This window comes from Talpa occidentalis, unplaced genomic scaffold (assembly GCF_014898055.3).
Source record: "Talpa occidentalis isolate TD23 unplaced genomic scaffold, MPIMG_talOcc4v2.1 talOcc4.7, whole genome shotgun sequence".
Lineage (NCBI taxonomy): Eukaryota > Metazoa > Chordata > Mammalia > Eulipotyphla > Talpidae > Talpa > Talpa occidentalis.
The window spans coordinates 5,749,100-5,775,603 of NW_023605083.1; the positions used below are offsets into that span (position 1 = coordinate 5,749,100).

At 53.8% G+C, this 26,504-nt stretch overlaps 2 protein-coding genes across 5 annotated transcripts in view; both read right to left on the minus strand.

The window, feature by feature from the left end:
• Nucleotides 1–1,903: 1,903 nt before the first annotated feature.
• Nucleotides 1,904–8,425, minus strand: SLC2A8 (solute carrier family 2 member 8). Its single transcript, XM_037493461.2, has 10 exons — nucleotides 8,373–8,425; nucleotides 8,129–8,291; nucleotides 7,734–7,940; nucleotides 7,093–7,192; nucleotides 6,172–6,371; nucleotides 5,434–5,577; nucleotides 5,222–5,330; nucleotides 4,539–4,712; nucleotides 3,985–4,130; nucleotides 1,904–2,800 (listed from the first exon to the last, which is right to left on the minus strand). Exons 1-10 carry the CDS (start codon nucleotides 8,423–8,425, stop codon nucleotides 2,663–2,665), a joined length of 1,434 nt encoding a protein of 477 aa, XP_037349358.1. The 3' UTR covers nucleotides 1,904–2,662.
• Nucleotides 8,426–10,797: 2,372 nt separating this feature from the next.
• GARNL3 (GTPase activating Rap/RanGAP domain like 3) overlaps nucleotides 10,798–26,504 on the minus strand; it is a 122,661-nt gene continuing 106,954 nt past the window's right edge. For 2 of the 4 annotated variants that reach the window (XM_037491476.2, XM_054688778.1), the window contains 7 exons: nucleotides 23,862–23,928; nucleotides 16,102–16,209; nucleotides 14,748–14,866; nucleotides 13,666–13,807; nucleotides 12,990–13,205; nucleotides 11,635–11,761; nucleotides 10,798–11,371 (listed from right to left, as the gene is read on the minus strand). In XM_037491476.2, coding sequence (XP_037347373.1) covers nucleotides 11,194–11,371; nucleotides 11,635–11,761; nucleotides 12,990–13,205; nucleotides 13,666–13,807; nucleotides 14,748–14,866; nucleotides 16,102–16,209; nucleotides 23,862–23,928 — 957 coding nt within the window. In that variant the 3' untranslated portion in view covers nucleotides 10,798–11,193. The remainder of the gene's footprint in view (nucleotides 11,372–11,634; nucleotides 11,762–12,989; nucleotides 13,206–13,665; nucleotides 13,808–14,747; nucleotides 14,867–16,101; nucleotides 16,210–23,861; nucleotides 23,929–26,504) is intronic. The other 2 variants (XM_054688776.1, XM_054688777.1) reach the window with 1 other exon arrangement.

The following is a 26,504-nucleotide window of genomic DNA, read 5'->3' on the forward strand; positions in this document are numbered from 1 at the left end:
CTGAGGGGGATCCTGGGAGTGGTGGTTTTAGCAGAATACTGGCTGTGGGCACCTGGTTTCTCCTCAGTGGTTTGAGATGCCCAGGGCTTGGGGTCTTGAGCGTCCTCTCCTTCCTCTGCCTTAAGGTCCAACCTCAGCTATCCTCATGGTCGTTTTGAGCCCTACTGAGAGTAAAGGAAATAAAGCCCCCTTGGTGTGAAAAAGGACAAGGCCTGCAATTTTCAAAGTATAAAAATCTGTTAGCAGAAGAAAACTTCTTAATTTTAAAAGCAGAAGCATGCTTTTGTGGTGTGTAATAGCGTTTGATTACACACCACTGTATTGGAGAAGGAATAATCTGTTCCTTGGGGGTCTCTGTGCTACACAGGGAATATTTTGCTGAACTTCCCCAGAGCAATAGTGAAATTTTCCCTCGTGCCTACTGAAGAACTTTCACTACTCAAGCAATTTTCTGATGACCAATTCATTTACAGAGGCATTGCTACTTTAGAAGATAGGAATACATTACTTGGGAAGCACAGTTTATTCTGTCTCAGACCATAGTCAGTCACAGACAGTAGTATTTGTACCAATACAGTTCTTAACTTTGTGGGTCTTCTGTGAATCTTATTGAGATTCCCCTTATTAGGCAGGCTATATCCATAGATCTCTTTGAGATAAGCTTCTGCAAATTGGGGCTTACAATTTGGGGGTTAGAAGTCTACGATTGATCCCATTAAGCTAAAATCAAGGTTTCTGCAGTTACATTCTTTCTGTTGGCTCTAGGGGAGAATCTGTTCCTGGCCTTTTCCAATTTCCAGAGGCTGCCTATATGCCTTGGTTCATGGTCCCTTTCTGCTGGTGCAGGTCTGCCCAGCAACAGAGGCTTTCTTGTTGCCACAATGGCAACCAGGCAACAACAGCAGGTTTCTTCCTTTAGTCTTGCTATTCTTCCTTAGACCACTGGGAGGTAATGCCGCACACATCAGTTGATGCAGTTCCGTCAGTGGTTGCTGGGTGGCATTGGGGCACTCCTCGCCTCAGTCATGTAGAAGCCAGCATTGTCCTGGAAGTTGTTCAGATGCAGGGAGGGCAGATATAGTGGGAATTGCAGATTTCTACCCTGTGCTGGGTGAAGCCCATATTCTCTGCACCTACCCTCTAGGGATGTTCCGTCTCATAGGGCTTCATGGTCTGTGCCCAGTGGTGCTGGGCTGGGCTCCAGGGGCAGATACAGCACTGTCAGCAGGGAGGGCTCTTGGTCCCTGAGGGGATGGTCCCAAGCGAGTCTGAGATTTCTGAAGCGCATGTGGATTCAGTCATTGGTACACAGGTGGGTGCTGTTAGCAATCAGAAGGTGGTGTGGGTAGGAGTTACTAAGGGAACAGGGTTTAGAATATAAGAAAAATGCATAAAGACATCAAATGTCCCTTGATGAGGCAGCCCTTGGGCCTCACACCAGCCTTGCCTGCAGCTCCTACCCACTTCCCTCCAGCAGCCTCGCACTCACCAACAGGCAGCATCCACTGAGCCCGTACTCGGTCCCATCTTTAGTTCTGTATAATTATCTCATTCTCACGACAATCCCTTAAGGGGATGGCATCTTTATGGCCATTTTACAGATAAAGAGACAGAGGTTTTGAGACATTGAGTGACTTGTCTAGGCCACACAGACAACCAGCAGTCCCCTCAGAATTTGACCCGAGCTCACTGGTGTCCCCACCGAAAACCAGTGAGGGTGTAGAAGACCTGAGCCACTGTGGTGAGCAGCTTGCCCTGACAGGCACAGGCCACCCTCCCAGTGGCGAACGAGGCTCCCAACACAGCAGGGCTGCTGCGCCTGCAGGAGGCGGGAGGGCACAGGGAGACAAAGCTGTGCGCACCCCCAACTGACCTCAGAGGCTGCTTCTGGAAGTGGGCAGCTGTGAGATTCTTTTATTAATTATCCAAATAAAGGGTTAATATTTGTGCTTATGGTGGTGGCTAATTGCTATAAAAATATTAAAGCAGCCTTTTATTTTTTAAAACAAGATTTGGTGACTAATGGCCCAGAGAACTGAGCCCATGGAAAGAGTTAGAAAGCACCTCCAAGTGCCAAGGCTGAGCCTGGCTGACCATACAAAGTCCACCAGATATTCTTGGCAAGGCCCAGTCCACAGGAGGCGGCTCACGGAAAGGTTGGAAATAGGCCCTTCGCAAACTTCGGCTCTCACAAAAAGGCCATGACCTGATTTTCCAAGTCAAATCTTTATTTGGCAAACAAAGTTCCTTCCTGAGGAAAAACTGTGGGCTGTCACCAGTCTCCGAAAGCATCTCAGCCAGAAAACGAGGCGCCCCCCTCTGTCCCTTCAGTGTCACAATGGAGATGGCCGGAGAGGACTGACCACGGCCGCTGGGCAGGTCTGAGATGTCCCGGCTTCCCAAGCCCGAGCGGCGGTGGAACTGGGCCGGCAGCTGGCACACCTGGTGCCGGGGTTGCTGGGCTAAAGCTCTGGGCAGGAAGGAGGGACCCTGGAAGGGATGTTCTGAGGGGCTCTGGCCTGGATCCTGGCTCCCGGGAGGCCGGGAGCAGGCTGGGGTGCCGGGCTCTGGCCGAGACCTGTTTTGAAGTAACAGGCAGGTTCCGTCCCCTCCGTAGCCCGAGGCCGGCCCAGCGAGGACAGCCGTTGCCAAGTAGGGGCTGTCATCGCCCTTCAAAGTGGGCTGTGATTTGCTCCAAAGTCTTCCCTTTGGTTTCAGGGACGCAGACCAAAGTGAAAAGGACACTGAGGATGCAGAAGGCAGAGGCGAGCCAGAAGGCGCCGTAGGGCCTCAGCACCTCCTGCAAAGAGAGGCCGGGTGTGGAGGCAGAAGGTCAGGGGCGTCAGGAAATCACTGGCCCAGGCCCCAGCCTGCTTGCGGCTATGCTCATTCTGTCTCCCCGGCCTCGGTTCCTGAGCGCAGAGGGTATGACCAGGCCCTCCTGAGGCCAGGCTGAGGTGTGGAAGTTATGGGGCTGGAGAAACGGAGGCTCGCTGAGATGAAGTGACTGCTCTGAAGCCAGGGACCCACTATCTCAGGGCAGCTGCCCCCTGGGTCCGACTCCAGGGCTCAGATCCCACGCTCTGCACTCCGCTGGGCCCCGTCTCTGTCCCAGAGGAGCAGCGAGCAAGCTGTTCCTTCAGTCAGAGCCTGTCCCACCCGCTCCCTTTTCCTCTGGGACCTGGTGACCACCCCAGGGTCACTGTTAGGTCCTTTGCCTCCTCCTGGGTTTCTTTTCCTTCCTCCTCTGCTGTCAGCCCCTCCAAGTGCCCAGCAGATCATCGCCACCAGACCTCTGTGCTGGTCTCCCCACAACAGACTCGGGGTAGTCCTGCCTGTGTGGGCCCAACCCTGCACAGACCTGGGTGTCCACGCCTCTCAGGACGACCCCCCCCCCTCCAGCATATGGGGTTCATTCCCCCACTGCTCTCCAGGCCCTTCCCAGCCCATGTCATAAAGAGGACCCTGTCTGTCCCCTTCACTGCTGTCCTTGGCACCTTGAGCAGGCCTGGGTACAGTGCATGCCCAGACGTCGGGGGGAAGGAAAGACTGAACAGACTCTGCTCCAGACCTGCCCCCTCACTCGCTGGGAACCCTGGGGCAGGCCCAGCTGTGTCAGTCCGCCCATGAGAAGGTGGCAAGATGATGACCTGAAGTAATGTCCCCCCAATTGTAAGAGGGAGGTACTGTCTCCCCCACCAACTTCGGTCAGCAGTCACCCCGGTCACGGGGCAGGGACGTGGCCAAGGGGGAGCTGGAGCCCAGGCCTGACCCCAGCCCAGGGCTCTTCCCTCACAGTCCTGCTTCCCAGCCGCGCATCCTTCTGCCCACACAGCCCAGGCTCCCCATGTCTCCCCTCCACCCCTCACTAAGACGCCTAGAGTGGAGGGGCCTCAGCCTGTGTGCGAGGCCTTTTGCGGGAGTCATCCTGAAAGTGCTTCTCTGAATACGCGGGGGCGGGGGAGGCATCGGGCCTGCACTCACCATGAGGCTGCTGAATTCCTTTGTTACCAGAAAGGCCATGAGCCAGTTGGTGAGGACGCAGACGCCGGTGGCCACGCCCTTGACGTGCAGAGGGAAGATCTCCGACATGAGGAGCCAGGGGATGGGCCCCCAGCCCACAGCAAAGCCTGCGCAACCAGACAGGTTTCAGCGCCCCAGATCCAGACCCCAGAGACTCCCTGGGCTGAGACGTGCAGGGCGGCCTGGCCGTGAACTGAGGGCACCTGGATGCCAGCCTGGGCCCCCAGCCCCGCACCTCCTTTCTGTGTAGTCTCTGGCCAGCCCCTTTACTTTGTAGGCATCGGGCTTTCTCCCTGTAAAATGGGACGAGGATGGGGCTGCTGGGAGCGCTGCTGTGGGGTTAGGTGTAAGGTGCATAGAAGGGCTTGGTTGGGCGCCTGGTGTGCGGGCAGACGTGGGGGCCCATGTGACAGAGTAAGGGCAGGCAGGACAGGACTCACTGGGAGGTAAGGTACCTGGCAGCAACCAGGCCCATCAGGCGGCCCCCACCAACCTCCCCACAGGCCCCTTCTCACCGGCAATGAAGAGGCACATGCTGCCCACCGCCAACCAGGCCAGCCCCACACTGGCATCAGCAGACTCCACCGAGGTAGGCGCCAAGAGGGCCACGTGTGAGGAGTTGCTGGGCCCACCCTGGGTCAGCTTGAAGTAGGTGCCAAAGGCGCTGGTGCTGAACACCATGACCATACCTGCGGGTGAGCAGGGTGGTGGGCAGGTGCGGCGACGGGTACGGGGCAGTGAGGGTGCCCCAGAGCCCTGAGTGGGCAGCACCCACCCTGCCCTGTAGCTTGGACCGCAGACCTCGGCGAAAGAGAAGCTCCCGGAAGCAGAGCGGGTGAGGGAGCAGGATGGGAACAGCAGCTGAGGCACCATCGTAAGCCCCACATCCCTGGCAGTCCTGAAGCTTGTGGGCCTCGCTCGGGTCACCTCCCACTCTTCCACCATTACCCACATTTCACGGAGGGGAAATTGAGCCCAGGTTGGTAGTCACGTACCCCCAAAGCCCACAAGCTTTGGAGTCACTTCCCTGCCTAGGTTCTCAGTTTCCTCATGTAAACTGGGACCACAGTGGCGCCTTAGAGTAGGTTCTAGTTTTGTTTTCAGGGACGTTGGGCCATGTTCCTCCCACCACCTCCTGGGGGAAGCTGGCCTGGGGCAACCCACTTGCATATGGCTGAGGCCTCTCCCTGGGCCTTACCTGACAGGGCCAGGAGCAGCCTGCGCCCAGCTTTGTCCATGATGAGGGCCGCCAAGGCCGTGAACAGCACCTGGATGATGCCCACGATGACTGAGGCCAGGCTGCTGTCCTGGGGAGACAGGCCAAGGCCTGTAAGTCAAAGGCCCTGGGACCAGGCCCCATCCACTTGGCATTCGATGAGGTAGGCCAGGTGGGGGCCCAGGCCTCTTTACCTTGAACTTGGCTTCCTCAAAGATGGTTTCTGCATAGAACATGACAGCGTTGATCCCCGACAGCTGCTGGAAGGCCATCAGTGAAATGCCAATGATGAAGGGCTTGTAGATGCTGGGCTGCCTCAGCTGGGCCAGGTGGAAGCCCTGCTCACAGACACCTCGCATCAGAGCTGCTCTCCATCCCAAGGGGGGACCCCAGCAGTGTGCCTACTGACCTGGGGCCTTGGGACAAAGGGAGGTCCCCATTTGTAAGGCAAAAAGTCCTTCACCCCCCGTACCTCTCCCTGCTTTGTTGGGAGAGTCACAAAGATTGCATGAGCCAAGAACAAGGGTTCCAGAAACCCACTCAGCCTCCGCCGGCCCACGGAGTCCTTACTGCCACCACCGGCCTGCCCTATGCCCCCCACTGTACAGGTGGGGAGACCAAGGCCTGAGACGTCTCCCCCTCTCTCTGCCCTGCACTTCCTAGGCCAGAGAGCCAAGTCCTCGAATCTGCGCCTGCACTGCCCTCTGCCCCGATGACCCTTCTCTTTCTGGGACCATAAGAATCAAGGCTCCAGGCATCCCTGTGAGCCCCAAGGCTGGGACACAGCCAACAAGTGGGGCTGGAGCAGACATTTGCCCTCTTCACACGCAGGAGGACACGGGCCCTGCCCCCTCTGGTGTAGGGTGCTTTGGGAAGTTTGTGCTAGCCTCCCCCAGCTGCAGGGGGCGCTGTTTCACTGCTCTGCCCCTCACCTGGTGCTCAGTCCCCGCCGGGGGCTCTTCCAAGTCCTGTTCGGAACCCCACAGGAACTGCAGGGCGGCCACAGCTTCCTGGTGCTTGTGCTGAGTCAGCAGGAAGCGCGGGGTCTCGGGCATGTAGCACATGAGCAGCAGCATGAGGGAGGGGGGCACGCAGCCCAGCACCGCCAGCCAGCGCCACTCCAGGACCCCACCTGGGCGGGGATGTCAGGCATCAGAGCCAGGGGGACAGCCAGCCTGGACAAATGTCGTCTGGGGCCTGCTGCCAGGCACCTCTCATGTAACCCTTAGTGGAGTCCCTAACAGTGATGGATGAGAGGGGTCCTCCCCTTAAAGACAGGGAGCGTGGGCTCTGGGGGTGGGGAGGTGTCAAGGTCACACAGTGTAGGTGGCAGAGGCTGAAGTCTGCTCCTTCTACTTCAGTTCTGCTGACAGCACATCTGCTTCCAGAAGCTTCCCCATGCTGGCCCAGCCCTGCTCCCCTCAAGGTCCCTGGAATCAGCTTCTTTCACACTGCAACTTGCTGACAGTGCAGATCCAGTACTGACATTTCCCAGGGAAGCGTGCGTGGCCTGCCACATTTCTGGCAGGCTTTGGAGCCCCGGGGCACTCTAACTGGCCACTGTATAGGAAGGAACTGACCTAAGCAGTCAGCTGACTTAACCAGCCCTCCTCACATGGGGGACAGGCTGCCCTGGGAAGACACACTTTTACCTTCTCCAGCTCTCCCTGGAACTGAGTTACAAACCCACACATCCTAAGGCCTCAGGGAGGCATTCTGGGAGCCTGGCACCATGAGCACTGGCTGCGTGGCCTTGGACAAATTCCTTGACTTCTCTGAACACCAACGACTGTTTCTCTAAAACAGCCACCTGACATTAACAGGAGTCAAAAGAGATAAGGTGAGAACTGTACCGGCCAGGTAGGCTAGGAGGATGCCTATGACGACCATCAGCTGCACACAGGAGCCCAGCAGCCCCCGGATGGCAGGGTAGGCGATTTCCGAGATATACACCTGTCAGCAAGTAAGAGGAGACTTGAGGCCCCAGAGCTCCTCAGACTGAAGTCTCAGCCAATCAGAGCTGAGGAGAGCCCAACTCCGGCTGCTGCAGGCCTGATTCACCCTGAACGGCACCGCTGGGGTAGCAGAGCCCTCCCTGTATCCTCGCAGGCCATTCAGGGGTGGGGGCAGGGAAACTGAGGTACAGAGGGTGCTCTGCCCAGGTGAGAGGCAGAGATGGAACTTCACCCAGGTGCATGCAGCTGCAACCCTGGCCGTGGCAACGCTGCTCTTGCAGAGCGAGAGACGCCCCCGTGAAGAGGCGAAATCCCGGGCTCCAGTGACAGCTTCCCCACCGACCGGGTGTGCCCGACGCTCGCTTCACCTGCGAAACGAGACGACAGCCGCCCCTCCCGAGGCCCGCGGGGAGAGGGATAACGCTAAGGGCCACGGCACCGGCACCGGGCGGCCAGGAGGCTGCGCGGGAAGAGCCCAGACCCCCGCCCCGGGGTGGGCAGCGCTTTGCCCCGGGCTCCTCGGCCGCGAGGCCACTCACCGGGGCGGCGAGGGAGGCGACGCCGCAGGCCAGGCCGGTGAGGAGGCGACCCGCGAGCAGCACCCACACGTCCCGGGCGGCGGTGATGACGGCGAAGCCGGTCACGAAGGGCGCGGCGCAGAGCAGGAGGCTCAGCTGGCGCCCCGCGCGGTCCACGAGCCAGCCGCCCAGCAGGCCGCCCGCCGCGGCGCCCAGGGTCACGACGGCCTGCGGGCGGCGGCGCGGCTGAGGCGGCCCGGCCCCCCCCCCCCCCTCCGAGGGACGGGGCTGGGCCCCGGGAGGGCGCCCCGGGCTGGCTCCGCGCCCGCCCCCGGCCGAGGGGCCCCCGGGACGCGGCGGGGGCCCCCAGAGCCCACCCGGGGCCCCGGCCCGGCGTGGGGCGCCCGCGGCCTCACCCCGAACCAGGAGGCGGCGGCGGCGTCGAGGCGCGGCGCGGGGGGCGCGGCGCGCCGCAGGCTCGGGATGGCCGGGGAGCTGTAGCCGAGCGCGAAGCCGAAGCTGAGCGGGCCCAGGGCGGCGGCGAAGGCGGCGAGGAAGACGCGGCGGCCGCGGGGCGCGCTGCGGGCGGGGCGGCGGTGAGCGGCGCCGGCCGGGGGAGGCCGGGCCGGGCCGCGCCCCCGCTGGTCCCCGCCCGCTCACCCGCCGCGGGGCCGCCCCAGGAGCGGCCGGGTCTCCGCGTCGTCCGGCGCCATGTCCGCCGCCAACGCCCGCGGCCCGCCCGGACGCCCGAACCGCCGGAGCCGCGAGTGCGGACAGCCGCGCCCCCGCGGGGCCGGCCAATGGGCGCCCGCGGGCGGGGCGGGGGCGGGCGGCGCCGCGTGAGAGCAGCCAATAGGAACGCGCGCCGGGGTCGGCGACCGCGCGAAGAGCCAGTCAGAGGCGGGCCCTGGAGCCGCCCCGGGGACGCAGCCAGCCAATGCGCGGGGGGGGCGGACTTGGATTCTGGCCCGAGAGCTCCATCAGCCAATAGGCGCGTGGTGCGGGCCTGGAGGCGGGGTGAGAAAGCAGCGTCAGGCTGAGCCGGCCAATGAGCGCGGAGGGCCGGGACTGTCTTTGCGCCCGGAGCCGCCTCTCGCGCGAGCTCCCCGCGGCGCTGGCCCCGGAGACGGCGGAGCACGTGGGCGGCGCCCTGGGCGTCCAGGCCCGCGCGGCAGCGCCACTGTCCAGCCCGGCTGGTGCTGGAGTTCCGGCTCGGCGCTGCCCGCTGCCCGGGGGCCTGCCCTGGGGGTGCCTGACCCCTCGGCCTGCCCAGCTCTGCCCGCTGGAAGCCGCAGGGCGGAAGGTCTCGGCTGTCCTCGGCCGCGCCCTCTCCTCTGGGGCGCCGAGCCTGGCCCGGCCTCTCGCCGGGTGGCCTGGGCAGCCACCTCCGTGCCCGCCACGACCCTGAGGCCCTCGGATGGCCGCGCTGGAGTCCACACTGCCAGGGAGTCCCGAGGCTGATGACCTGTTAGGTGACTAAGGTGGATGAGCTGAGCTGGGCTTACCTGGCGAGGTCTTTGCTCCCTTTTAAATCCCACCCGCTTCACAGGTGATCCTGACTCGAATCTTCATTTTACTGCCTCCCCACTTGGCGTCCCCTGAGCATTTTAATAGCCAACCTGTGTACGTGTGCGCCCAGGTCGGGACGACGAGGTCAAGGCTCCGAGGAACATCGCCCCAAGGGAGTCCTTCGCGCCGGCCCCCAGCCCCACTGCAGTGCCTATTGCAGACTCAACCTTTCCCTCTCTGGAGTTTCCAGTTCAGCCTCCGTGAGAAATCTGCATGCTCAGGTGCCCCCTGCCTGCCCTGGAGGGAAGGTGCTTTTGCTGAAATCATCTTTGCTTTTGCTAGTAATCTTGTCCTACCTTTTTGCCTATAAATACCCTCCGCTTTGTGTAAGCCCTTGCTTACCCTAGACAGGCTGCTGCCCACTCATGGGTCACTTAATAAAGCCAACGAGATCTCTGAAATTGTGAATTTTGTTTTTTTAACATTCCTGACACACTGTGGGAGTCATAGTTTCAGTGGAGTGCTGTGTGATTCTGGAAAGATCAGGGCTATGAGATTAAGTTTGGCTTCTAATTCCTCTCTGGGCCTGTTCCTCCTCTTTCTGAGTGGGGATGACCACATCTATCTTCCTGGAGGGATTTAGGGAGCAGCATGTATATGAGTCCAAGCACCTGAGGCACCCAGAGCTAGCGGTGTAGTATGTGAGCGGGAGCAGTCACCTGACTGTACTATCTCCAGTAACTGCCCTTCTGTGCTTCAGCATCTGCATTTATCACGGTGGTGATAAGTGACCCATCCCTTCCTGTTTGCTTTTCTCCCACATGACCTCCTTCTCCAGAGAGTTGGTGGCTAGTGATACCTACTATGGAGTGCTTGACTCTATGGACAAGTTACCGCAGTTACTTAGCCCTGTAACTCAGCCAGAGGGGCATGCAGTGAGGCCTGTATGCACAGGATGAGCCTGTGAGCCCTCGGGTCATGGACCCCTACAAACCTGCTGCTGCCCTCTGGCAGGGGGCTCCCTCCCAGGAGTGTGCAGACTTCACGCCTTGGCAGATATTGCTGCCTCCAGGCCCCCTTTATAAGCAGAGCTCCCATGCCTTATTATTTTTCATGAGTTTCAAGGAAGAAGCAGCAGGAGCTTCTAAGATCTAATCATTCCGTTTTTTTCAAAAGTCGATCAACAGGAAGGCAGCTGGTTCCAATTACAATGAGCTGAGACAGCAACAGGGGCCAAAGGTACAGAAAGCATGCTTACTTGTAGTAAAATTGAAAAGCAATGGCTTTCTGGGCCTCCCCGGTGGCGCAGCGGTTGAGCGCTGGGTTGCGAAGCTGCCCGCAGCCTCTGCAGCGCCAGTTCGATCCCCGGCTGCTCCCCGGCCACCAGAGGAGGGTCCCACATGGCGCGCAGACCTCTCCTGCCGCCCGCTGCTCCCCTCAGTGGTGTACTTCGGTCCTTCTGCCTGCTCTGCTCCCTGCTCTGGCTCTGGTGAATTCTCTCACCCTCCCGCGCCTCTGACTGTACCCAGTGCATGTATAAATAAATAAATAAATAAATCTTTAAAAAAAAAAAAAAAAAGAAAAGCAATGGCTTTCTTTTATGAAAGAAACACATTCTGTGATATAAACCAAAGCTATCACGCAGAAATAATTTTTCTGAGTGTACACAAGAGAGGATTGCATCAATAAGAATGAACACTTGATTTATTCAAAGTTTCGCTCTAAAACCTCAATGAAACCTACCACCTTTATTACAAGGGGACTGATGGTTCCCGAACAGAAGGAAACAAAGGTCAAGAGAGATGGCACCGGACATTGGAGAGTGACCCAAACTGGCTGAGAGTGCAGAGGGTTTGGTCCAATAAGATCACACACAGGCCAAAAGCCACATTTTGTTGAGAAGTGACGTCAGAAGAGGTTAAAGAGTATAAACCCCCATAAGGAAATTAAAGATGGCAAGTAAACCGGCCGTTTACTTCAAGTCAATAATGTCTTCATCCGAGGAGGCCGGGAGTGGAAAGGAGCTGCCGCCCCACACAGGGCTGCCTTCTCTGTCTGCCCCGGGGTCCTGGTCGGAGCTAGCGGAATGGTAACGCGCCTCTGGGTTGGCTTCAGAACTAGAAGGGCTTTCCAAGGAGCCCGAGGTGATCCTGGAAGAGAAGAGTCACTGTCAAAGGACCCCGGGCGCCCAATGAACTGAGCCTGTGCTGTCTGGCTGTTGCCTGCTCATCTGGGTTCACCCAGCTTCCACCAAGGACATGCCCGAGTCACCCCGTGACCCCTAACAGAGCTCCGGGGAGGAGCTGGATGCTGACCCTCTGCTGTGGCTGGCCAGAGGGGCTGGCCATGGCATCATCAGGCATCAGCAGGGTCTCTGCCCTGAGTAGGGGCTGCTGGGGCTGCTCCCCATTACCTGTCACTGCTAGTTGACCTCACTGCCCCTGGTGTGGGGCCTCCTTGGCTTTCCCCTAGCCGCTTCCGGACTTTGGGCTTGACCTTAGGTGCTCCTTCCGACCTGGGTCCACCTTCATCCGAGAGGCCTGGTTTGAAGGGGAGAATCCTAGGTCAGAGAGTCATGACCCCAGGGTTGCCATGGGGCAGAAGATGCTTTTTCCTTGCTTGGGGAGTGGTGAATTAGTGGGCTCGAGTCAGGGATGAAGATGATAAAAAATATATATATTTAAATAATCAGCTTTCTTGTTGGTGGAAGGTGTTTGTTTTGGCTGTAAACTATGCTTGGATCACAGACAAAAACAAAACAATAGGCTCAGAAGAGCCAATGAAGGAGGGAAACCTCCCAGATCCTAGATCCTAGTGCAGGAACTTCATTCTCCAACTCAGAGGGGCCGTTTCTGAAAAGCACAGTGGCTGTAAGATAATGGTTGGCAGGCAAAGCTTTCCTGGGGAATGGTGGGTTAAAAATGCTGATATGCTTATTTTAAAAGCATAGCAGAAGGCACCAACTTTTAGACCCACCGACTCGGCCAACATTGAGGCCTGCCTGCCCGGTGGCCCAGGCCTTCTCCCAGAGTCCCCAGACACAGAACTCAGCGCAGAGGTGTGTCAAGGTCAACCATCCTTGAGGTTTTCTGCCACAAAGCTCCCACTTCAGGGTCTCAAACCATCTGACTGGTTTAACACATCACTGCCATTTCTCTTCATTTTATTTTCACTTTCTGAACAAAAAGTTCTCAAGTAGCCTCATCTTTTCACAGCTATCATGGCACTTTACTTTTCTCTGTCCCGGTCTCCCACCTGCATGTTGAGAGACTAGGACGGAACACACCTTGCATCTGAGCCACCCCCACTGTGCTGCCCCTGAGGATGAGGGGCTTCGAGAATACCAGTAGTAAGAACACAGTGATGTAAACTTTTGGATATTCAAGTATAAAATTTATTTGAGAGCTACAGGATATAGATCCTTCTAGACTCTTCTAGAAAAACATCTGTACAGAGACACCTATATTTTAAAGACCTGTCTGAAACTATGTTCTGTTTTGCAAACTACCTTTCCTGACTGATGTGGTTTAGAGACTGCCCACCTGGCTCACAGAGAAGAAGTATCAGTGTTGGGTGACCTGTGCGGGAATCCTCTGTGTGGACGCATGATACTTTCTTTATGAACCCCTCATTAAAGGGGACATTTCTCTCTCTCTCTCTCTCTTTCTCTCTCTCTCTTTCACTGTCAACTCACTGAGGATGATCAACATCCAAAGACAAAGCAGTTGGTACACTCACAGGGAAAATTCAAAAGCCAAGAGTCATTACCCAGCAGCTCCCGGCGGGTCCTGCTTGCTATTTCTTTAATCTCCATGCGGGACAGGGACAAGGAGTGAGTGACAGGAATGGCCGCGATGCCAAGGCCGATGGATGTGGGCGGGGTGATGACCTTGGAGACTAAGGGTGACTTCAGAGGCCGCTCGATGCTTCTGCCCACGAGGTTTCTGAGTGGAATCTTGTACAGATTTTTGGACTGAATTTCACCTGAAATAAGATTTAGAGAAGCTCAGAATTTTAAGAGGAGTTTATATTACTCACAAGAGGATAATTTCTGGTTTCTTGACTTCAGTATATGAAAGAAGATTGCCCATCTTACGCTGGTCTCCCGTCTCATTAAAAACTATAAAATAATGGGGTTTATGACCATCTCCCTTTAGTTGTGAGAACCTACTAGATGGTTAACGGTCTAGTAGGCACCTGCTGTGGGGAGCGACTCTCTCTAGCCCGCGGCTCCCTTCTCCCACTGAGCAGTTTTTTTTCATTATGGAATTTGTTGCTATCACCTGGTTCCTTGAATGTAGCCAATGCATTCAGATGTAAGGGTTTTTATGGCTTTAATTAGTGACTTCCTCAGGCCATCATCACATGCGGATACTCAGCGATGAACAGAAATCAGAATGGGTTAAACGCATCTATTAATAAGACAGTAAAAACTGGACTTCACCTTCCCCCAGGGAAGAAGGAAATACGGGGGTGTCTCGGCCCGGGGGTGTCTGAGGAGAGTTGTGGGCGCTGGTCCCCTTGGAGTTGCCTCCAGACGAGACCTCATCGCGCACGGTGGCGGCAGCTGTGAAGTAGATGTCGGACTGGGAAGAAGCAGAAAGCGTTACTGGACTTGCTGGCATCCAGGCCCTGCCCCACAGGCCTGCCTTCACCCCAGGAAGACTTCAGCCACCTGGTGGGGGGCTTCCTGCGCTGGCCTGGCCAGGCAGTTAGGAGGTTTCTGAGGATGTAGTTTCCTGCTGCTTTCCCTCGTCTCCTTGTTGGTGTACAAGAGAGAGAATCAATTCCCCAACACGCACTCTTCTCTCGGGGGCACCGGGGGGCTGGAAGTGAAGTGATTTGGGATTCCTATGCGAAAGGGTCATTCATTCACTGGTTCCACAAATACTCTGCACCCAGAGCAGCTGCGCTGGAGCCCCCACAAGAGCCCATCCTCGGGGACCTTACAAGCTGGCTGTTAAAGCCGCGATTAAACTGAAATGGGGTTTAAGTTTAATCAAAATTCACCCATCCTGAATGTTTTACTACATGATTGCCTGTGCTCTTGAGGTTACTTGCACGGGTAGGAGCTGCGCCCTGGAAGGCCGGGCGAGCTGGGTCACCGTGTGTCTCCTAATCTGCATCTCTGCGCAAACTCTGCGTCCTAGACATGGTGATTCAGTCAACCACGTTTCATGGGGTACAAATTCCACTTGAAAGAAAGCGCGGCACTACGAGCTCTTACTCTCCTGGGCCTGGACTGATCTCGGTGTGACAGTGACGCTGGCCTGTCTCAGGGATTTCTCTTTTCAGCTGAGTGCTCCCCAACTGCTACCAGCTCCCACCAAAACTAAGGAGGGGCGTTTCGATGCCCAAGTAGGCCACACACAAAATCCAACCCGGTCTGTTTTCATCTGACTTCCAGTTTTTGACACTGTGGTGTTGTCACCATCGGCCCAGCCTGATGAGAGGAGCACCCCTCCCCTCACCTGGGCCTGGGGTTCCCAGAGCCCCTCAGGCAGGAGGAGGTCCAGGGCTACTCACCCTGGAGGCCACGAGCTGCAGCTGAGGCACGACCGCTGTGTGGACCAGGTTCCCGTTCACCACCAGGCGGATCTCCATGGAGTCGGTGGTGAAGGCCAGGAGGTACGGGAAAGCGCAGACTGCAAGGGAAGGGGCGCGTGGGCTGCTGGCCCGCTGGCTTGTGCTCTGGGGCCCCACAGCTGTCCCCCATTCCTTCTGGCTGCTCCAGGAATTTGCATCTCTACCCGTCCTCCCACACCACAGCCCGACCAGCCCTGCCAGCGCCTCGCATGGGTCCTCACTTTCCTCTCAGACACACTGCGTCCAGACAATAACTCTACACACTTGGGACGCTTTGATTTACAATTTTTTGACTTTCTGATGGTGTGAAAGAGATGCACACGTGGGAGAAGCCACACCTGGAAGCTGCATCCTTCCCAGCCTGGTGAGGTGTGGGGTGGGACGCCCCCTCATGCTGGGCGGCGGCTCCCCCCAGTCCCGCCATCACGAGGGGGAACAGCCGACTCACTACAGATTATTTTTTACTTTCAGCCTGGTAGTCAATATTTCACCCGGGATAGGCAATGCTTTATTCTAAAATAAGCTTCGTAGGAGATGAATCCTGCCAAACTACAGGCCAGTGTAGACGTTCTGAGGACGTCCCAGGAAGGCGAGGCTAAGAAGATAGCTATGGCTATCTGCTAGGGTGGGCGTATTCCACACAGGTCTACTGACAGCATTTCCAGCTCGTGAAAGGTTTATCATGACCTGACCCTGCCGTAAGCCGAGTAAGGGCTGCCATGCTCACCTATCGACAGATAATTTTACCCGGTGGAAACAGTGCTAACGAGAACATTCTCATCTCTGGTGTGACTCTCACCAGGCAAATGCCCAGCTGAGGATCTGGAGCCAGAACTGAGGCACCTCCATCACCCCCCTACATTTCGGTGGCCAGCAAAGCACCTGTGTTTCTGTGATTCTAGACTCGTGAGCTTCAAAGTAGCTAAGAATGGTGCTGAATATATCTTCCCCAAGTCAGTCGGCATGTTAAGGTAGCATTTCTTGCTCTTGGATTTTAGAAAAAAGAAAGTGGGGTCCAAAAAATAAAGTGATATTGAGAGATACCCAATTGCTGAAAAAATGAGATTTAATTGTTCTCAATTGCTCACATGCTCAGACATTGAGAACTGAGAAGATAACAGTCCCCAAGGGGGGACAAAAAAACAAAACAAAACACTAGAAGAAGAACACTTTGAGTAGTCCTTGTCCTCGCATAATTCATGACACTTAGCAGCAGGCAGCGAGCGCGCTTCCACAGCACCGAGGGCTTAGATGCAGCTACCGGACAAGAGTGTTATGACAAAGGTCATCTTACCAATCGCGTAAGGAGCCTGGTTCCAACAGAACTGGAAATCAGATGCCGAGGGTTGAACCAGAAAAGAGCCCCCATTAAATGGGCAAACCTTTTTGTAGATGCAACTGTCTGCAATGAAACAAAGTAACCCACGACATTAGAGACAACACACATCACTGTAGTCAGGTTAACCAACAGGCCCCAAGCGGGGCCCCTCCCCAGCTCAGTCTTTATAGCCATCTGAACACCCCCCTGGAGCCAGATGCTCAGGGTTGGGGCCGTGTGAGCCAGAGTAGTATTACTCCTACGAGGAATAATAGCTGCCCCTTTCGGAGAATCTACTATGTGCCAGGCTCTGAGGTATAGAAATACAATGCTGTTGAGTCTGTATGATCACAGGCAATATTGGCTCGCTCACTTGGCAGATGAGAAAATCGAGGCTAGGAGAGGTGAAGCAGCCTGTCCAAAGTCTCACCAGTCCTGCAAGGGGAGGTAGGACTGGAACGCAGGTCTGCTGGGCGGCACAGAAGGGGCACTTGATGGCAGCTCTGGATGTGGGAAGACCTCCTGAAGGCGATTCAGCAGGACTAGTGTGGTGTATAAACCCCCACCTCCAAAACTTTATTAGGAAAACTTGAAGCCACATGCCTGTATCACCTTGGGGAACCCGAGCCAGCATTAGGTTAAAGCCAGGTTCATTCATTATCCTGCTCTTGGCCCTCCTGCTCCAAGCTTCAACACAACTACAGCACGCTCAGAGTCTCCAGGGCAAGACAGTCCATAGGGAAACCAAGGTCTCCCATATTCCAGAAGCTCATCATGGTTTAGTCACACAATTGTATTTTAGAATTCTTTTTGAAACACGGTTGTTCAGATATAATTTATACAAGAGTTAAAGTTCATCCTTTTTAAGTGTGCAATCCAATGACTTGTAGTATATTTATAGAGCAGTACATCATGAATCTAACAGTGTCACACTTTCATCACCCTGAAAGGAAACCCTGTGCCCACTAAGCAGCTGCTTCTCATTCTCACCCCTCGCTTAGAGAACCCCTGACTTCGTCCTGCTCTCTGGACAGCCCATATAAATGGTAACATACAATACGTGGCCTTCCTCTGTCTTCTTGCCTGGGGCATATCATTTCTGAGAGCTTCAACCATATGTGTGTGCCCATTTATTTATTATGCCTGAATAACATTCCACTCTGTGGTCAGACCACACTCAGTGATGGGCACTGGGTGGCCTGTGCTTCTGGCTACTGTGAGTAAGCTGAGTGGGCACACGCTTCAATTCTGGTGACTATCTAGATACCTAGGAGAGAAAATGCTGGGTCATTTGTAAGTGATACAATTTTACTTTATTTAGAATGTTATTTACTTTTGAACACTATGAATTTTATCCATTTCTCCTGTGTGTTGTACAAAATGTGAGAAACAAAGAGAAACACAAAGATTAAAAAAATATCTGCAACTCTGCTTCCAGTGAGAAGTGCTGACAACATTTTGGTGTTTCTCCATCAGGTATTTTTTTATTAAATTATATTGATTTATATATTTTATATATATTTAAGCATATGCATATATTTTTAAGTATATACTATATAACGTACTTCTAAGCCCTTTTTAGAACATGAGTAGTTAAGTTACTGTTTTTCAGTGATTTGAATGTAAAAAATGTATTTACCAGTCCTCTCCTGTTTGCATTTAGTTTGTATCCTAAGCTTTCTGCCTTATAAATGACACTGTAACAGATGTTCAGCATTCCTCGTCATAGTTTGCTTATTATTTCTTAAAATAATTGTCTGGAAGGAAATACACTAAAATGTTATATGGCTCTATGGGGTGAAATTATGGATAAAAATGTTCTACTTTGTTCGCTAAATTTTTTTTTTTTAAAGCAGTCTTGAGGTATAAATGGCAAGCAGTGAAGTGCATATATCTGAAGTTATACTCTGTTAAGTTTTGACAGGTGTCTGCATCCTTGAAACCATCATAGTATAGACTTTTTGTCTTCTTTCACCTAGCCTACTTATCTGAATTCCCTATTGTTACTATGTGTCTCAACAGTTCATTCCCTTTTCATGGCAGAAATATGAGTATTTAATCATTTACCTGTTGACAGATGAGTTATCTATTGCTGCGCAGCAAACTATCCCAGCCTGGGTCGACAGACATTTGTTATCTCACAGTTCCTGTAAGTCAGGAATTCAGAAGTGGCTTGGAAGTGGGAGATTCTAGTTCAAGGGCTTCCATGAGAGACAGATGACCTGTGGTCAGAGTTCCCTGAGGGTTTGACTGGACCCTATGTGGGTGGCATCCCGGGCAGGAAGCCTTCATTCCTCACCCCACAGACATCTCCATGGGGCTCCTGATGTGCAAGTGACACAAGGAAGGCGACTGGGGTTGCCATGTTTTTTTTGTCTAGTTCCAGAAGTTACCCCCTCCACTTCTGCCATATTGTGTTCACTAGAAGCCAATCACTAAGGCCAGCCACATTCAAGGGGTGCAGATTGGAGCTCCACCTCTTGAAGGGAGGAGTCTCTTGTGCACCACTACCATGGACACTTGGGGCATTTCCACGTTGGGCTAATAATATAAACGCTGTTGCTAGGAATGACAGCATACAAATCTTTGTGGTGGTGGTGGGGGCATGTGCTTTCATTCCCTTTCAGACCCAGAGTGGGTTGGCTGGGACCTGTAGTAATTGTCTTCTTTTTTTTTTTTTGACCTTTAGAAGAAAAATTATGTTTATTTGTTAAAATTCCCTTTCACAGAGTCACTGACAATCTAAGAATATACCCTTACATCACCACATGTATAGGCCTACTAGATAATAAGAAACACTAGACCAGGGCCTCCCTCGTGGTGCAGCGGTTGAGCGCTGGGTTGCGAAGCTGCCCGCAGCCTCTGCAGCGCCGGTTCGATGCCCGGCTGCTCCCCGGCCACCAGAGGAGGGTCCCACATGGCACGCAAACCTCTCCTGCCGCCCACTGCTCCCCTCAGTGGTGTACTTCGGTCCTTCTGCCTGCTCTGCTCCCCGCTCTGGCTCTGGTGAGTTCTCGAGCTCTCACGCGCTTCTGACTGTACCCAGTGCTTGTATAAATAAATAAAAATAAATCTTTAAAAAAAAAAAAGAAACACTAGACCAGTGTCAGCCCACCTATAACTAAAAAAGTGAGAGGTCTGGCAACCTGCGACCTTGAACTGGAATACACAAGGTGGAAAATGAGTGAATGAATGAATACAAACTGTTTGGTTCTAGAAGTGTTTTGGGTCTTTAGAAATTGGTGCTGTTGTTATGACCAGAGATACTTGCAGGAACTTAATTCTTTTTATACCAAATTGTCTAACTTTTGAGGAACTGCCAAACTAAGTACCAAAGTGGCTGCAGCATTTTACAGCATTTTACATCCCACCAGGAGAGGCCCACTTCCTCTGCATCCCATCAACACTGCAGGGGCCAATTGTTTTCATTTTAGCCCATCTACAGGGGTGCGGCGGTGTCTCGAGGGTTCATGTTGCCCTAACTGCTACCGATGCTGAGCATCCTTTTTGAGCTTATTTACCAGACACATATCTTCTCTGGTGAGATGTTTGATAAGTGTGTTTTGCCTTCTTTTTAATTGAGCTTTTATTTTCTTAAGTTTTGAGAGTTTTCTGGATACAAATCCTTGTATCCAAATACACAATGTGCAAATGCTTGCTCTCTGTGGCTCATCTCTTAAACACTATCTTTCGAGGAACAGAAGTTCTTAGCTTCGAATTTACTAATTTTTCTTTCCTGGGTTGTGCTGTTTGTGTTATATCTAAGCAATTTTTGCCATGGTCATAAATCTTTTAGGTTTCCTTGTGGAAGTTTCATGGTTTAATGACCCATTTTGAATTAATTTTTTAAAAAGATTTATTTATTTATTTATTTATTTTATTTTATTTTATTCTGGGTACAGTCAGAAGCGCAGGCAGGTGAAAGAATTCACCAGAGCCAGAGCGGAGAGCAGAACAGGTAGAGTGACGAAGCATACTGCTGAGGGGAGCAGCGGGCGGCAGGAGCCATGTGGGACTCTCGCTGGTGGCCGGGGATCAAACCGGTGCTGCAGAGGCCACGGGCAGCCCTGCAGCCCAGCCAGCGCTCAACCGCTGTGCCACCAGGGGAGGCCCTGAATTAATTTTTTTTTTATCTGATGGAAGGTCTAGATCAAGATTCTTCATTGTTTTTATTTTGCATATGACTATCCAATTATTCCAGTATATTTGTTGAAAAGATTCACTCAATTATGTGTGGTTCTATTTCTGGATTCTCTTGATTTGTCTATCACTTTTGTTTTGGATGTGTTCACTTACTTTAATAACACTACCTTTACTGTGACTCACCATGGAATGTAAATTCAGGTTAGGCAGAGAATTTCACAACTGCTGCACAGCGTTCTTCAGTATCTCAAAGTCTGTACATAACATCGGCTTGAACCAGCTTTCCCTAAATCATTAACTGCTTCTATTGCAGGTAATTTGTTTCGCTCAGCACTTAGAATTCTTACAGAGAAAATCCTGCTCTCAGCTGGGGAGAGGCAGGCTTGGGCTCCGACGCCAGCCCTGGGGCTCAGAGCCAGTGCTGCGCTCATTCTTACAGATCAGCTAAGAAACCTAACGAAACCCTGGGCTTCTAGGAGGTACCCCCTGTGGAAAAGGGGGACGACCACCGCTGTCATAGACAGCATGAGAGAACTCCTGTGTGAGATGCGGGGTCCCATCAGAGCCCCTCAGACCTATGGGGCAGGGCGTTCCTAAAGGATTTGGGGGCAGAGCATCTGATGAGCCTGGGGCTGCACTGAGATGCTGTCCTGCTATTCTGCCCCACTTGCACCCCACAGCACAGGCTGTGGCCCCAGCTCTGGCGTCTGGACCCTCTCCCCTCTCAGAGGCAGGGAAGCCTCGATTTCAACACTAGGAGTTTTGAGAAAAGACAGAGGACACAGCAAAAGATTGCAGATGACAGGCTGTCACTGGAAATTTGCTGCCCAGAGAGAAGGGAGCTCAGAAGCAGACATGGATGAGAGAGCAGAGGCAGGTGGTCCCATGACAAACCCTCTCTGTGAGTTGTTGAGCTGAGTCAAACCTTGTGCCCCGGGGATGCTCCTGCCGCTGCCCCTCACACCCTCCTCCTCCAGTTTTCTTCTCTCCTGCTTCCGTCCCCCTACCCTGCGCCCCTCTCGCTATCACCTCTCTGTTCTTCTCAGTCTACCTGTCACCACCTCAGTGTCAGCCTCTTCTTGCCCTCTCCCCTCCACATGCCTCCGGCATGGCCTCAAGGCCTGGGGCTCACAAGCAGCCTTTCTCCCGAGCTCCGCACCCAAGGAAGGAACTTCCCACTGTGCCTCCTCCTTCCCCGTCCAGCTGGTGGAGAACAGGGTGACAGGGACTGTTTCTAAGGTTGACAGCACGTCTCTCTAGGTGGACACGTCTGTGGCGATTACTAGCTGGGAGCTGAGTGAACACTCTGATGAATCGGGAATAAGCAGGGGAGGGTGGTTTCGCGGCCTCGCAGGCCTGAGAAGATGTCTTTGTGCTCTTCCCATCACTCACCCGCAGGGTCACACTCCTGAGCTTAAATGCGGCCGTGTGGGGTGCAAGCGGCACGTGCATGAGCGTTCCTTGTCTGATTAGCTTGAAAATGTCATGAAGAAGCCCAGGGCTTACCCTTAGCCCTAAAATTTATGCTTTGCCTTAAAAGTAGGTCCCGGCTGCGTGCTAAGGTCACAGCCAAATTTTCCTTTTCTTCTATTTTGCAGCAAAGACTGGCCCTGGCTTTCAAGAATGAGATTAGAATGTCATTAATGTATTGATCTCCGTGCTGCCCCCCAGTTACCTCACAAACACACTTTCTTCAAATAACCTATTTGAAAAGCTACAATCTCTGATATAAAATAGTTTCTCTGATGCTCTAAGTTATTTCTCACTTGGCTTCATTTGTTACTAGAAAGGAACAGACTTAAACGCTAACAATCAGTCCCATGAAGGGTGGAGGGGCCGTGGACGGCGATGGAGGACTCAGGGTGCCTAGGTGGTAGGACTGTCTGGGGACATACATCCGAAAATGTGTGACCCCTACCTCTTGTCACATAAAAGCTATTGTTACTTCAATTTCAAAAAAGTCAGCTTCAAATCTGGGGAGGAACAGAGCCAGGGGACACACCTTGCTGAGACGCCTGCTCTGTACAGGTGTCTGAGATCAGGACACATGACCAACTCCAGCAGGTGTGCGGATGCTACACACATGTGAGCTTGCAAGTCACCTGTAACCGTGGGAGAGCTATGGCGGCTTCTGGGACCCTCTGCAGGTGCCTGCCAACTTGCTAGGAGAAGGCAGCAGATGGAAAATGAGAGGCAGATCCTGTAACCCAAGACATGGCACGGTTTGGGGAAGAATGAGTTGAGTCTAGGAATCTCTCAGGTGGTCAACACCTTGTCATGTGTGGGAAATTAAGAGACAGATGCCTTCTGATGAACTGGTGGATTTACCACATACCCAGACATAATCACACATGGCTATGGAGACACACACACACACACACACACACACACACACACACCCATCCTGAGACAGAATCAGAGCCTGAAGTGGGAGCTGAGGATGTGGACCCCAAGGAAGGGGCTCCACCAACTGGCACGGCGCCGTGGCCCCCGCCTGAGTCTGTGACCTCGGACCTGTCATTCACGCTCATGTCCAGGCTTCCTTCTCATGGGGGGTTTGTTCTCTCACTTGAAAGGCTCTCCCTCTTTCTGTTCTTGACTCCTCTCCCACCTGAGATTCCTCCATCCTTTCAAGCAGTTAAATTTAGGCAAGAAAAATCACAGGTCTGTTTTAAAGCATTCTGCCACAAGATTTTTTCTCCTAGATTTTTCCACAAAGTGAAAAGACCACGCTTTAAAGAGACTGTCATCTTACAGACGTGACCTGAGGCACATGGGCTCCTGCTGCCCATCTACCCGGCTGCAGCAGCTGCCTGAGCACAAGCAGAGGAGCCACGGGGCCCACGGTGCCTGGTCCTGCCCTGCTGGAGACGTGGAGCGTGAGGGACAGGCGAGGCTGCGGCCAGGATGTGCTATAAGAACAGCCCATCGCATCGGCTTCCTGCCTTGTGCTCTGCCTTCTCTTATTCTCCACAAATCTGGAATTTTGAAAGATGCTGTTTACCAAATACATTTCTCTACTTTGTGATTACCTTTCCTGTGTTCATCACAGATTAATCAAGATATCTGTCTTCAGTACTCTGACCAGAGTTGCTGCCCTAATTCAATATAATTCTAGACTGAGGAAAAAAAAGTGCTGTTCAGGGCGCATGGGCACTCCTACCCAGGAAAACAGCTTACTACTGTAAGTCTTAAAAAAATCCTCTTGACTGACGTATAACATTTGAAATGCTGAAAAGCGTCGAAGACCCTATTTGGCACTTTTGGTGTCCCCCAAGCCCACCCTGCCAGCTAAGGCAAGTAAGCCCAGTTGAGGCGGAGATGCCAGGTCGGAGCTGATTTTGCTAAGACCCGAGAAACAGCAGAACAGTGGCTGCGGCTACATGCCGGGTGCTGGAGCCCAGAGGGCCCGGATGCGGACGGGGCGGCTGCTGTGCCGCTGCGGGCCGTGAGGAGGCGGTTCACCTCTCCAGGCCTCACTGCCTTCTCTCTCACCTAAGGAGTGCAAGCAGGGCACGAGGAGGACACAGCAGCACACGTGAGGTGATAGCCCTTCTAATCGCCCAGACAGAGACAGAAGCGCCCGCACTTACAGTTGTAGCACAGGAGCAGCCCAGCTTCCCCGTCTTCGTACACATCAATAGCTGCAACAAAATGAACCTGCAATGAGAACGGGCAAGGGTCGTGGGCAGGCTGGACACCGGCGCCACGAGAAGACTTTCTCAAGTTCCGGGGGCTTGGCAGTAGCCCCGGCTCTCTAAACTCGGGGGCTGGGGGTCACTTCTACCTCCGGCACGCAGGATGCACACAGCCGGGCTGAGCCTGCGCTATGCAAGAAACGCCTCTCCTTTGTCTTGCTCGCGCCGTCTTTGAGAAGCCGGGAGACAGACACCCCCTCTGCCTTCAAACGCTTCCAGTCTGCAGCGTGCTCCAGTTCCCAGAGCACTGTCAACCCCAGAAAGAGAGGGCGTGACTCCCATTTTACAGGTGAGGAAAGTGAGGCGCTGAGAGGTGCCGCCTCTCCCAGCTCGCCGCCAGTGAGTGCACAGCCAGGGTTCCACCAGATTCCACCTGGGGCTCCGGTTCTTCTAGCCGGTCACTCGTGCCCTCAGCCAGGCTTCCTCCTGCCCCAGGGGGCGGCTTCCTGCCCTCCCCTCACTTAGAAGCTCTTTCTCCTGGGGTGTGCTGGGTTTGTCACCTGGGAGACGCGGCAGAGGCTTCCTGTGTGCCGGTTGGTGGTGGTGGAGTGTGGGGGTGTATGTCTGTCGGCTCCACGGGCCAGTGAGCTTCGTTCGGCCTCTCTCTGTTGCCTGCACTGCCCTCCCCACAGCATTTTGCAGCCTGATTGTGGAAGCCATGGTCTCCTGGGTTCAAGGGCATGGCTTTCAGAGTCGGACAACCTACATTTAAATCCTGCCTCTACTGCTTATTAGCCGTGTGGTTAACGGACAGCAGAGCCTGGACCTTAGTGGCAAATGACGCTGAGGTAAGTGCTTTGCCTGAGCAAAGTGAAGTAACTAAACCGCCTTGAGCAGAGATCCTAGGCTGCTTAGAGCTGGGAGACGGGTGGGGCGCCCCTTCTCAGAGGCGAGGGGCCACCAACAGAAATCCAAAACTCCAGTTACCCCGAGAGAAGCCTCTACACTTCTTCACCCATGAACTGCCTGTACCCGGCCACTGAACTCAGACAAGCCCACTTTCCTTCCCTCTAACCTGCTTTTCTGCTAAGGTTTAACTCCCTTGTGGAACTATCAAGGTATTAACTATCGGGACAGAATAACAACGCCACATGAAAGGGAGAGAGCTAATGCTATGCTGCTTCTCTACGGTGCTCCTGACACAGCAAACTGCAGAATTTTCAGTCGATTCAGCAGCCACGTCAGGGCTTCTCTGAAACAAGATGGAGACTTTTCCAAGAGAAAAACTCTTCGGAAGTGAGTCGCCAGGGAAAGGAACGAATGAACAAAGACCTGCTTGGCCATGATTTTCCGGCCCCTTTTGGCTGGTCGCTTCGTGGGTTTTGAACAAGAAGGGTCAAGAACTTGTGAAGGCCAAACAGGCCCTGCCTCCTCAGAAGCGTGCGGGCCAAGGAGAGGACAGGGCGCAGGGGCGGGTGACGGCACCCTGCTCCTGGCCTTGCACTGAGGCGGCTCAGGAGGGACTTAGTCTCCTTTAGCATCCCCTGGGGGGCACTGGCGAGCTTCCCAGGTACCACCCACCCAGAAGTTCCGCCTTAACAGATCTTCAACTGATCAGATCAGAGCACTGACATTTCCAAGCATTTGAAAGCTTTCCAGGCAGGTACATCAGGGCCATGCAGGCAGATATACTGTTACCCAGAAGGCAGACAAAGCAGACTTGCCTCAGAGGAAAACGCCTTATGGCTATTTAGAGATGTTTAGTTAAGAGTCAGGAATTCTTTCTGGCCCATCCTGTTTAAAGCCTAAAGCAATATTCACAGAGAGGACCTTGGACAACCTAAAATTTCCTTAGGTTCTTAAATTCCATTTGCATAATGAAACCCCCCTCCAAGGGGGTACTTGACCCCTGTTTTCTGAACATGCCTTCCCAGTAGAGGCATGAATGATCAGAAGCCATACAGGATTGCTGCAGCCAAGACTCCTGCTCCTACCCTTCCAAACACCAGCAGCCCTATAAGTGTCTAGCCACTTTAGAAAGGGGCACCGATGCTGTGAGAGCGTCTGCAGGCCTCTCTGCGGGGTTCAAGTAAGAGAGTCTCCTTGTCAAGAACCTCCGACTTGGCCTAGTCTCAGCGTTTGGCTGAGACCGATTGCTGGAGCAACCCCAGTGTTCCCACACTTGTTTGAACATTAGTCACCTGGGGGTCACACCTAAGACCAGGGAAATCTCCAGGGGTAAGACATGGGCATCAGGAGCTTTTGAAGCGCTTCAACTGACTCCAATTGCAGAGCGTTTGTGTGTATGTGTGCAACCACATATATGTATGTGTGTGCACATATATGTACGTGTGTGCACATGCGTATGCACACACATGTATGTATACATTGTGTAAGTGTACAGTTATACATCACCTAACAATGTCTGGGTGAATAAAGGTTCACATACAGAGCAGGGGCCCCACAGGCCATTCCCCTGCCTGGGTGTGTGGCAGATACTAGCATCAGGCGATGAGTAACCACACTGTGTGAGTCTAGAAGCCTGGCATCAAGCCCAAGTGGCTGTCCATGAGGAAGCAACAGACTGCTCTGTGACTG